This window comes from Salvelinus namaycush, unplaced genomic scaffold (assembly GCF_016432855.1).
Source record: "Salvelinus namaycush isolate Seneca unplaced genomic scaffold, SaNama_1.0 Scaffold22, whole genome shotgun sequence".
Classification (NCBI taxonomy): Eukaryota; Metazoa; Chordata; class Actinopteri; order Salmoniformes; family Salmonidae; genus Salvelinus; species Salvelinus namaycush.
The window spans coordinates 560146-572645 of NW_024059008.1; the positions used below are offsets into that span (position 1 = coordinate 560146).

Here is a 12500-nt window from a genome sequence, read left to right on the forward strand (position 1 = left end):
ATGTAGTTGGTTTTAACGTCAGCAGGGGCATGGGGTCCAGTCTGGAGCTGGGACACCAGACCACGACATGATGTAGTTGGTTTTAACGTCAGCAGGGGCATGGGGTCCAGAGTCTGGAGCTGGGACACCAGACCACGACATGATGTAGTTGGTTTTAACGTCAGCAGGGGCATGGGGTCCAGTCTGGAGCTGGGACACCAGACCACGGCATGATGTAGTTGGTTTTAACGTCAGCAGGGGCATGGGGTCCAGAGTCTGGAGCTGGGACACCAGACCACGACATGATGTAGTTGGTTTTAACGTCAGCAGGGGCATGGGGTCCAGTCTGGAGCTGGGACACCAGACCACGGCATGATGTAGTTGGTTTTAACGTCAGCAGGGGCATGGGGTCCAGTCTGGAGCTAGGACACCAGACCACGACATGATGTAGTTGGTTTTAACGTCAGCAGGGGCATGGGGTCCAGTCTGGAGCTAGGACACCAGACCACGACATGATGTAGTTGGTTTTAACGTCAGCAGGGGCATGGGGTCCAGAGTCTGGAGCTGGGACACCAGACCACGACATGATGTAGTTGGTTTTAACGTCAGCAGGGGCATGGGGTCCAGAGTCTGGAGCTAGGACACCAGACCACGACATGATGTAGTTGGTTTTAACGTCAGCAGGGGCATGGGGTCCAGTCTGGAGCTAGGACACCAGACCACGACATGATGTAGTTGGTTTTAACGTCAGCAGGGGCATGGGGTCCAGAGTCTGGAGCTGGGACACCAGACCACGACATGATGTAGTTGGTTTTAACGTCAGCAGGGGCATGGGGTCCAGTCTGGAGCTGGGACACCAGACCACGACATGATGTAGTTGGTTTTAACGTCAGCAGGGGCATGGGGTCCAGAGTCTGGAGCTAGGACACCAGACCACGACATGATGTAGTTGGTTTTAACGTCAGCAGGGGCATGGGGTCCAGTCTGGAGCTAGGACACCAGACCACGACATGATGTAGTTGGTTTTAACGTCAGCAGGGACATGGGGTCCAGTCTGGAGCTGGGACACCAGACCACGACATGATGTAGTTGGTTTTAACGTCAGCAGGGGCATGGGGTCCAGAGTCTGGAGCTGGGACACCAGACCACGACATGATGTAGTTGGTTTTAACGTCAGCAGGGGCATGGGGTCCAGTCTGGAGCTAGGACACCAGACCACGACATGATGTAGTTGGTTTTAACGTCAGCAGGGGCATGGGGTCCAGTCTGGAGCTAGGACACCAGACCACGACATGATGTAGTTGGTTTTAACGTCAGCAGGGGCATGGGGTCCAGAGTCTGGAGCTGGGACACCAGACCACGACATGATGTAGTTGGTTTTAACGTCAGCAGGGGCATGGGGTCCAGTCTGGAGCTGGGACACCAGACCACGACATGATGTAGTTGGTTTTAACGTCAGCAGGGGCATGGGGTCCAGAGTCTGGAGCTAGGACACCAGACCACGACATGATGTAGTTGGTTTTAACGTCAGCAGGGGCATGGGGTCCAGAGTCTGGAGCTAGGACACCAGACCACGACATGATGTAGTTGGTTTTAACGTCAGCAGGGGCATGGGGTCCAGTCTAGAGCTGGGACACCAGACCACGACATGATGTAGTTGGTTTTAACGTCAGCAGGGGCATGGGGTCCAGTCTGGAGCTGGGACACCAGACCACGACATGATGTAGTTGGTTTTAACGTCAGCAGGGGCATGGGGTCCAGTCTGGAGCTAGGACACCAGACCACGACATGATGTAGTTGGTTTTAACGTCAGCAGGGGCATGGGGTCCAGAGTCTGGAGCTAGGACACCAGACCACGACATGATGTAGTTGGTTTTAACGTCAGCAGGGGCATGGGGTCCAGAGTCTGGAGCTGGGACACCAGACCACGACATGATGTAGTTGGTTTTAACGTCAGCAGGGGCATGGGGTCCAGTCTGGAGCTAGGACACCAGACCACGACATGATGTAGTTGGTTTTAACGTCAGCAGGGGCATGGGGTCCAGAGTCTGGAGCTGGGACACCAGACCACGACATGATGTAGTTGGTTTTAACGTCAGCAGGGGCATGGGGTCCAGTCTGGAGCTGGGACACCAGACCACGACATGATGTAGTTGGTTTTAACGTCAGCAGGGGCATGGGGTCCAGAGTCTGGAGCTAGGACACCAGACCACGACATGATGTAGTTGGTTTTAACGTCAGCAGGGGCATGGGGTCCAGTCTAGAGCTGGGACACCAGACCACGACATGATGTAGTTGGTTTTAACGTCAGCAGGGGCATGGGGTCCAGAGTCTGGAGCTAGGACACCAGACCACGACATGATGTAGTTGGTTTTAACGTCAGCAGGGGCATGGGGTCCAGTCTAGAGCTGGGACACCAGACCACGACATGATGTAGTTGGTTTTAACGTCAGCAGGGGCATGGGGTCCAGTCTGGAGCTGGGACACCAGACCACGGCATGATGTAGTTGGTTTTAACGTCAGCAGGGGCATGAGGTCCAGAGTCTGGAGCTGGGACACCAGACCACGACATGATGTAGTTGGTTTTAACGTCAGCAGGGGCATGGGGTCCAGAGTCTGGAGCTAGGACACCAGACCACGGCATGATGTAGTTGGTTTTAACGTCAGCAGGGGCATGGGGTCCAGTCTGAAGCTAGGACACCAGACCACGACATGATGTAGTTGGTTTTAACGTCAGCAGGGGCATGGGGTCCAGAGTCTGGAGCTAGGACACCAGACCACGACATGATGTAGTTGGTTTTAACGTCAGCAGGGGCATGGGGTCCAGAGTCTGGAGCTAGGACACCAGACCACGGCATGATGTAGTTGGTTTTAACGTCAGCAGGGACATGGGGTCCAGTCTGAAGCTGGGACACCAGACCACGGCATGATGTAGTTGGTTTTAACGTCAGCAGGGGCATGGGGTCCAGTCTGGAGCTGGGACACCAGACCACGGCATGATGTAGTTGGTTTTAACGTCAGCAGGGACATGGGGTCCAGTCTGAAGCTGGGACACCAGACCACGGCATGATGTAGTTGGTTTTAACGTCAGCAGGGGCATGGGGTCCAGTCTGGAGCTGGGACACCAGACCACGACATGATGTAGTTGGTTTTAACGTCAGCAGGGGCATGGGGTGCAGAGTCTGGAGCTGGGACACCAGACCACGACATGATGTAGTTGGTTTTAACGTCAGCAGGGGCATGGGGTGCAGAGTCTGGAGCTGGGACACCAGACCACGACATGATGTAGTTGGTTTTAACGTCAGCAGCTATGACTGTTGATGTTATGTCTCTCTCTCTCTCTCTCCTCTCTCCTCTCTCCTCTCTCTCCTCTCTCTCCCCTCTCTCCCCTCTCTCTCTCTAGGGCTCTGTGGCCTATGTACCTCAGCAGGCGTGGATCCAGAATGCCACCCTGAAAGACAACATAGTGTTTGGTCAGGAGAGGAAGGAGAGCTGGTACCACAGAGTGGTGGAGGCCTGCGCCCTGCTGCCAGACCTGGAGATCCTGCCTGCTGGAGACGGCAGTGAGATCGGGGAGAAGGTGAGGACAGGAGGGGGTCTGCTGGGGGTTAGGGTTAGATCAGGGAGAAGGTGAGGACAGGAGGGGGTCTGCTGGGGGTTAGGGTTAGATCAGGGAGAAGGTGAGGACAGGAGGGGGTCTGCTGGGGGTTAGGGTTAGATCAGGGAGAAGGTGAGGACAGGAGGGGGTCTGCTGGGGGTTAGGGTTAGATCGGGGAGAAGGTGAGGACAGGAGGGGGTCTGCTGGGGGTTAGGGTTAGATCGGGGAGAAGGTGAGGACAGGAGGGGGTCTGCTGGGGGTTAGGGTTAGATCGGGGAGAAGGTGAGGACAGGAGGGGGTCTGCTGGGGGTTAGGGTTAGATCAGGGAGAAGGTGAGGACAGGAGGGGGTCTAGTGGGGGTTAGGGTTAGATCAGGGAGAAGGTGAGGACAGGAGGGGGTCTGCTGGGGGTTAGGGTTAGATCAGGGAGAAGGTGAGGACAGGAGGGGGTCTGATGGGGGTTATAGGGTTAGATCAGGGAGAAGGTGAGGACAGGAGGGGGTCTACTGGGGAGGCCATGGTCACTGGTTTTGTAAGTGCTGGGACCCACTGGTAGGCCCACTGGTAGGCCCACTGGTAGGCCCACTGGTAGACCCACTGGTAGACCCACTGGTAGACCCACTGGTAGGCCCACTGGTAGGACCCAGGTTGTTGGTTTGAAACACCCTGTGTGCCTTGAGATAATGTATCGTGCTGTACAGGTAGTGATTAGAGAACCCATGTCTGGCCTTGAGATAATGTATCGTGCTGTACAGGTGGTGAATAGAGAACCCATGTCTGGCCTTGAGATAATGTATCGTGCTGTACAGGTGGTGAATAGAGAACCCATGTCTGGCCTTGAGATAATGTATCGTGCTGTACAGGTGGTGAATAGAGAACCCATGTCTGGCCTTGAGATAATGTATCCTGCTGTACAGGTGGTGAATAGAGAACCCATGTCTGGCCTTGAGATAATGTATCCTACTGAACAGGTAGTGAATAGGGAACCCATGTCTGGCCTTGAGATAATGTATCCTGCTGTACAGGTAGTGATTAGAGAACCCATGTCTGGCTTTGAGATAATGTATCGTGGTGTACAGGTAGTGATGAGAAACCCATGTCTGGCCTTGAGATAATGTATCGTGCTGTACAAGTAGTGATGAGAGAACCCATGTCTGGCCTTGGGATAATGTATCCTGCTGTACAGGAAGTGATTAGAGAACCCATGTCTGGCCTTGAGATAATGTATCCTGCTGTACAGGTAGTGATTAGAGAACCCATGTCTGGCCTTGAGATAATGTATCCTACTGAACAGGTAGTGAATAGAGAACCCATGTCTGGCCTTGAGATAATGTATCCTGCTGTACAGGTAGTGATTAGAGAATCCATGTCTGGCCTTGAGATAATGTATCCTGCTGAACAGGTAGTGAATAGAGAACCCATGTCTGGCCTTGGGATAATGTATCCTGCTGTACAGGTAGTGAATAGAGAACCCATGTCTGGCCTTGAGATAATGTATCCTGCTGTACAGGTAGTGAATAGAGAACCCATGTCTGGCCTTGGGATAATGTATCCTGCTGTACAGGTAGTGAATAGAGAACCCATGTCTGGCCTTGGGTACTGGCAGTATTGATGGTTGTATTTTAACACAGGTGTCTTCCCTCCTCTCTCCTCCTCAGGGTGTGAACCTGTCAGGGGGTCAGAAGCAGAGGGTCAGTCTGGCCAGGGCGGTCTACTGCGACTGTGCTGTCTATCTATTGGACGATCCTCTGTCGGCGGTCGACGCCCACGTGGGCAAACACATCTTCGAAAAGGTTATCGGGCCCCAGGGCGTCCTCAAGGACAGGGTAAGAGGTCGTAACCCCAAAACAGAGGGCAGGGTTTATAACAGGGATGTGTTTTGGTGTGTGTGTGTGATAAGTTTGGATTTGGTTTACAGTGTGACTCTGTGTGACTGATTTTTGTTTCTGTAGACTCAGACAGTGCTGGTGACACTGTGTGTGTCTTCCTTCAGGCATGGGACGTCCTTGCTGGGGGCTGAACTAAGCAGACCAGACCCAGCTGTTACCTGGTTCATATTATACAGTCAATGAATTAAGTAGACCAGACCCAGCTGTTACCTGGTTCATATTATACGGTCAATGAACTAAGTAGACCAGACCCAGCTGTTACCTGGTTCCTCTACAGTCAATGAACTAAGTTGACCAGACCCAGCTGTTACCTCAAATCAAATCAAGTTTATTTTATATAGCCCTTCGTACATCAGCTAATATCTCGAAGTGCTGTACAGAAACCCAGCCTAAAACCCCAAACAGCAATCAATGCAGGTGTAGAAGCACGGCGGCTAGGAAAAACTCCCTAGAAAGGCCAAAACCTAGGAAGAAACCTAGAGCGGAACCAGGCTATGAGGGGTGGCCAGTCCTCTTCTGGCTGTGCCGGGTGGAGATTATAACAGAACATGGTCAAGATGTTCAAATGTTCATAAATGTTCACAAATAATAATCAGGAGTAAATGTCAGTTGGCTTTTCATAGCCGATCATTAAGAGTATCTCTACTGCTCCTGCTGTCTCTAGAGAGTTGAAAACAGCAGGTCTGGGACAGGTAGCACGTCCGGTACCTGGTTCATATTATACAGTCAATGAACTAAGTAGACCAGACCCAGCTGTTATCTGGTTCATATTATACAGTCAATGAACTAAGTAGACCAGACCCAGCTGTTACCTGGTTCCTCTACAGTCAATGAACTAAGTAGACCAGACCCAACTGTTATCTGGTTCCTATTATACAGTCAATGAACTAAGTAGACCAGACCCAGCTGTTATCTGGTTCCTCTACAGTCAATGAACTAAGTAGACCAGACCCAGCTGTTACCTGGTTCCTCTACAGTCAATGAACTAAGTAGACCAGACCCAGCTGTTACCTGGTTCCTCTACAGTCAATGAACTAAGTAGACCAGACCCAGCTGTTATCTGGTTCCTCTACAGTCAATGAACTAAGGAGACCAGACCCAGCTGTTACCTGGTTCATATTATACAGTCAATGAACTAAGTAGACCAGACCCAGCTGTTACCTGGTTCCTCTACAGTCAATGAACTAAGTAGACCAGACCCAGCTGTTACCTGGTTCATATTATACAGTCAATGAACTAAGTAGACCAGACCCAGCTGTTACCTGGTTCCTCTACAGTCAATGAACTAAGTAGACCAGACCCAGCTGTTATCTGGTTCATATTATACAGTCAATGAACTAAGCAGACCAGACCCAGCTGTTACCTGGTTCATATTATACAGTCAATGAACTAAGTAGACCAGACCCAGCTGTTACCTGGTTCATATTATACAGTCAATGAACTAAGTAGACCAGACCCAGCTGTTATCTGGTTCCTCTACAGTCAATGAACTAAGTAGACCAGACCCAGCTGTTACCTGGTTCATATTATACAGTCAATGAACTAAGTAGACCAGACCCAGCTGTTACCTGGTTCCTCTACAGTCAATGAACTAAGTAGACCAGACCCAGCTGTTACCTGGTTCCTCTACAGTCAATGAACTAAGTAGACCAGACCCAGGTGGTATCTGGTTCCTCTACAGCTGCTATTGCATTGATGTCTGTAGGAGAACCACCTCTTAAGCAGACTGGAACAGGCTTTTTCCCCCATGGTAAATGGTCTAAGTGAACTATCTTCATTTCTCCACCATCTTTGAAACGGACTCAACCGCACAAATCCCCGGCCGTCCAGTCTTCAGTCAGCTGTTCATTCAAAATATACAGTATATATATACTGTATATACACTCAGTGTACAAAACATGCTCCTTCCATGACGTAGACTGACCAGGTGAATCCAGGAATCCCTTATTGTTGTCACTTGTTAAATCCACTTCAATCAGTGTAGATAAAGGGGAGGAGACCTGGTTAAAGAAGGATTTTTAAGCTTTGAGACAACTGAGACATGGATTGTGTCTGTGTGCCATATCTATCTTCAATCTGTCAATTCAACTAAAATCCCTTAATATACTAATATCCCCTAATCTGACCCTCTGTGTGTCTCCGTAGACTCGTGTCCTTGTGACCCTTAATATACTGGATCTATTTAGAAAGCCCTAATCTGACCCTCTGTGTGTCTCTGTCTCCGTAGACTCGTGTCCTGGTGACCCACGGTCTGAGCTTCCTGCCCCAGGCAGATCTGATCCTGGTGATGGTGGAGGGAGAGATCACTGAGAGGGGCTCCTACCTGGAGCTGATGGCACGTGACGGGGCCTTCGCTGAGTTCCTCAGGACTTACGCCAACAAAGAGCAGGAAGATGACGAATCAGGTGACATTTATTATCTTCGTCATCAGCAGCAGCAGCAGCTAGCTACATCGCTATACTATAACCACTATCGTCATTGTCACCGTTTGTCATGTCAGCATCTCTATAACCACTATAGTCATTGTTACCATTTGTCATGTCATCATCTCTATAACCACTATAGTCATTGTCACCATCTCTATAACCACTATAGTCATTGTCACCATTTGTGTAATCAGTAATGTAATTTTTGGATTACTCAGTAACGATTACTTTTGGATTACTTTCATTAGAAGAAGACAAAAAGGATCCATCAAACACATTTGGTGTCGACATAGTGGTTTCTGATTGGTGGTCATCATTTGGTGTGTCGACATAGTGGTTTCTGATTGGTGGTCATCATTTGGTGTGTCGACATAGTGGTTTCTGATTGGTGGTCATCATTTGGTGTGTCGACATAGTGATTTCTGATTGGTGGTCATCATTTTGTGTGTCGACATAGTGGTTTCTGATTGGTGCTCATCATTTGGTGTGTCGACATAGTGGTTTCTGATTGGTGGTCATCATTTGGTGTGTCGACATAGTGGTTTCTGATTGGTGGTCATCATTTGGTGTCGACATAGTGGTTTCTGATTGGTGGTCATCATTTGGTGTCGACATAGTGGTTTCTGATTGGTGGTCATCATTTGGTGTGTCGACATAGTGGTTTCTGATTGGTGGTCAGACTGTCTCAGTTGGAAAAAACTTAAACTTGCACCTTTTTTGAATGTTGAATTGAATGTCATTCAGAAAACCGAAAGGTGCCATAATGTATTTTTTCACAAACATCCTGTCTAAATGTAGTAGTAATCCAATAAGTAATTATCTCGTTTTTCAAAAGTATCTGTACTCTGATTACAATATGTTTGCTGGTAGCGTAACTGCTTAGTTATTTGTAATCAGATTACATTTAATGTATTACATGTAATCAGTTACTTCCCAACCCTGCCTTTCACTATTGTTTTTCTATTTCATGTATTTTTACATTTGTCTCTTTCTCATCTTTCTCATCTCTTTCCTTCTTTCTCATCTCTCTCTTTCTCATCTCTTTCTCTCTTTCTCATCTCTTTCCTTCTTTCTTTCTCATCTCTTTCTTTCTCTCTTTCTCATCTCTTTCCTTCTCTCTTTCTCATCTCTTTCTCATCTCTTTCCTTCTCTCTTTCTCCTTCGCGCTCTCTCTCATCTCCCTCATCTCTCTTTCTTTCTCGCTCTCATCTCCCTCATCTCTTGCTCTTTCTCCTCTCCCCTTCTCTCTCTATTCTATCTCTCCTTCGCTCTCTCTTTATCTCTCCCTCCTTCGCTCTCTCTCTCTCCCTCCTTCTCTCTCTCTCTCGCTCTCTCTCTCTCCCTCCTCTCTCTCTCTCCTTCGCTCTCTCTTTCTCTCTCCTTCGCTCTCTCTTTCTCTCTCCTTCGCTCTCTCTTTCTCTCTCTCCTTTGCTCTCTCTCTCTCTCTCTCTCCTTCGCTCTCTCTCTCTCTCTCTCCTTATCTCTCCCCTTATCTCTCTCTCTCTCTCTCTCTCTCTCTCTCCTTATCTCTCCCCTTATCTCTCTCTCTCTCTCTCTTTCTTTCATCCCCGTTTTTTGTCCTGTCTGCCATTCAGAAGAAGAGGGGAGGGAGGAGGAGGAGGATACTGAAGGTTTGATTGGTTGTCTGTCCCCTAGGAGACTGGGGTTGTGTCGCAAATGGAACCATATTCACTATGTAGTGTACTTGTTTTGACCAGAGCCATATGAGTCCTATGTAGGGAATAGAGTGCCATCTGGGACACAGCCTTGGTTTAGGTAGTGTCTCTATCCTCATACAGGCTACCTCTCCTTGTCTTCTCCCTCTTTCCCTTAACAAACACTACTGATCTGGACTGGTAGCTTTGTTCCACCGTCCTGATCTGTTAGGAGAGCACAGTGGTCTGGCTGGGGTCAGGATGGGGTCAGGCTACAGGACTGGTGTGGAGATAAAAAATATAAACTAGTTTGTCTTGACATGAAATAATTGGTTTAGTTGGGTGGAATTCCAGGAATTATTTTCACATCAGTATCTCTGATTTCAGATTGTCACTGATATGAGGGTATGAGGTCACTCTGATATGAGGGTATGAGGTCACTCTGATATGAGATCACGAGGTCACTGGTATGAGGTCACTGGTATGAGGTCACTGGTATGAGGGTATGAGGTCACTCTGATCTGAGGCTATGAGACGAGGGTGGTAGGCCATGTAAAGGCCGTGTAAAGATGGCCCTGCAGTATGGACACAGACAGCCTGGCTCATGCATGTGTTTGCATGTCAGCTACACTACAGCTGCACTCAGAGAAAACAGAGGTACTCCTGGTCCAGGTTGTTTTCAACTCTAAAACCTGACACTTTGTTGTTGAGTTAATGAGTGATGATGGGTGGGTTCTGGGCTGGATGGGTGGGAGGAGGGCTGGATGGGTGATGATGGGTGGGTTCTGGGCTGAGGCTGTGAGGTGTCAGGGTTGGGTGGGGCTGGATCCTGGGGTCTGAGTGTGATGGGTGGGTTCTGGGCTGAGGCTGTGAGGTGTCAGGATTGGGTGGGGCTGGATCCTGGGTCTGAGTGTGATGGGTGGGTTCTGGGCTGAGGCTGTGAGGTGTCAGGATTGGGTAGGGCTGGATCCTGGGGTCTGAGTGTGATGGGTGGGTTCTGGGCTGAGGCTGTGAGGTGTCAGGGTTGGGTGGGGCTGGATCCTGGGGTCTGAGTGTGATGGGGAAGAGACTGCTTGACATTCGGGCTGGCGTTGACACAATTTCACAGTTTGGGTGGAAATGTTCTGATCAATTTGAATGGGTTTACAATGCATGAAACCAGTTGAGTTATACAGCATCTTGTCAAGGGTTTGAAGACATAGAAGCATTTTTTGACATGAGCATGGGGTGATGTTTAACCGTTTAGTTGTGACAACACGGAGAGTTTATCTCACTGGTATCATTAGAACATGATATCAGGGATGCTGGATGGATACCCTGGTTGGTATCATTAGAACATGATATCAGGGATGCTGGATGGATACCCTGGTTGGTATCATTATAACATGATATCAGTGATACTGGATGGATACCCTGGTTGGTATCATTATAACATGATATCAGTGATGCTGGATGGATACCCTGGTTGGTATCATTATAACATGATATCAGTATTGCTGGATGGATACCCTGGTTGGTATCATTATAACATGATATCAGTGATGCTGGATGGATACCCTGGTTGGTATCATTACAACATTATGTCAGTGAGACTGGATGGATACCCTGGTTGGTATCATTACAACATGATATCAGTGATGCTGGATGGATACCCTGGTTGGTATCATTATAACATGATATCAGGGAGCCTGGATGGATACCCTGGTTGGTATCATTATAACATGATATCAGTGATGCTGGATGGAATACCCTGGTTGGTATCATTATAACATAATATCAGTGATGCTGGATGGATACCCTGGTTGGTATCATTATAACATGATATCAGTGATACTGGATGGATACCCTGGTTGGTATCATTATAACATGATATCAGTATTGCTGGATGGATACCCTGGTTGGTATCATTACAACATGATATCAGTGATGCTGGATGGATACCCTGGTTGGTATCATTATAACATGATATCAGGGAGCCTGGATGGATACCCTGGTTGGTATCATTATAACATGATATCAGTGATGCTGGATGGAATACCCTGGTTGGTATCATTATAACATAATATCAGTGATGCTGGATGGATACCCTGGTTGGTATCATTATAACATGATATCAGTGATACTGGATGGATACCCTGGTTGGTATCATTATAACATGATATCAGTGATGCTGGATGGATACCCTGGTTGGTATCATTATAACATGATATCGGGGATGCTGGATGGATACCCTGGTTGGTATCATTACAACATGATATCAGTGAGACTGGATGGATACCCTGGTTGGTATCATTATAACATGATATCAGTGATACTGGATGGATACCCTGGTTGCTTATGATGTATTCACTCTTAAGCACAGCTCTGGGGTCAGGTTTAGTGTACTTCCCAAAAGGGCACCTTATTCCCTTTAAAGTGCACTGCTTTGTCCAGGGCCCAAAAACCCTATCAAAAGTAGTGCACTATATAGGGAATAGGGTGCATTTGTGGAAACATCCTTAGTAGGCTTGGGAGATAAACCGTGTATACTGTATAAAGAAGTGTTTCGACATACAGACGGTATGATTTCCCCTCGTTGGGGCTGCGGAGGGACGTGCCACTCCACTGTTTTACAACTATACGTTCAGTTGACCTGTAAGAAATCTGAGATGTGTGAAATAAATTCTATCCAGTTCAGGACTCTAGCTCTGCATCTGGTTTGTTAAAACTGAATAGCTAAGTAGCTAGATGTCAGGATCAAGCTTATTGGTTACAGCAGAGATATTCAACCCCCTTCCTGGATTAAGATCTCCGGTGCCTAAATTGTTTTGTGCGTTCTTTAGAAACAGCGCCCCCTTGTGTGCACTTCCGTTCATATCGTACACCTCGGTATGGTACAGAAACGGTATGACGGTATGAACATTCAGAGGGGTTGGGTTAAATGCCCGGAAGACACATTTCAGTTGTACTTATTC

The 12500-nt window shown here is 48.3% G+C and overlaps 1 protein-coding gene across 1 annotated transcript in view; it reads left to right on the plus strand.

Annotated features, from left to right (window-relative positions):
• LOC120038425 (multidrug resistance-associated protein 1-like) overlaps positions 1-12500 on the plus strand; it is a 72003-nt gene that overhangs the window by 40827 nt on the left and 18676 nt on the right. Inside the window, exons 18-20 of the mRNA XM_038984192.1 lie at positions 3383-3559; positions 5235-5402; positions 7693-7870. Coding sequence (XP_038840120.1) covers positions 3383-3559; positions 5235-5402; positions 7693-7870 — 523 coding nt within the window. The remainder of the gene's footprint in view (positions 1-3382; positions 3560-5234; positions 5403-7692; positions 7871-12500) is intronic.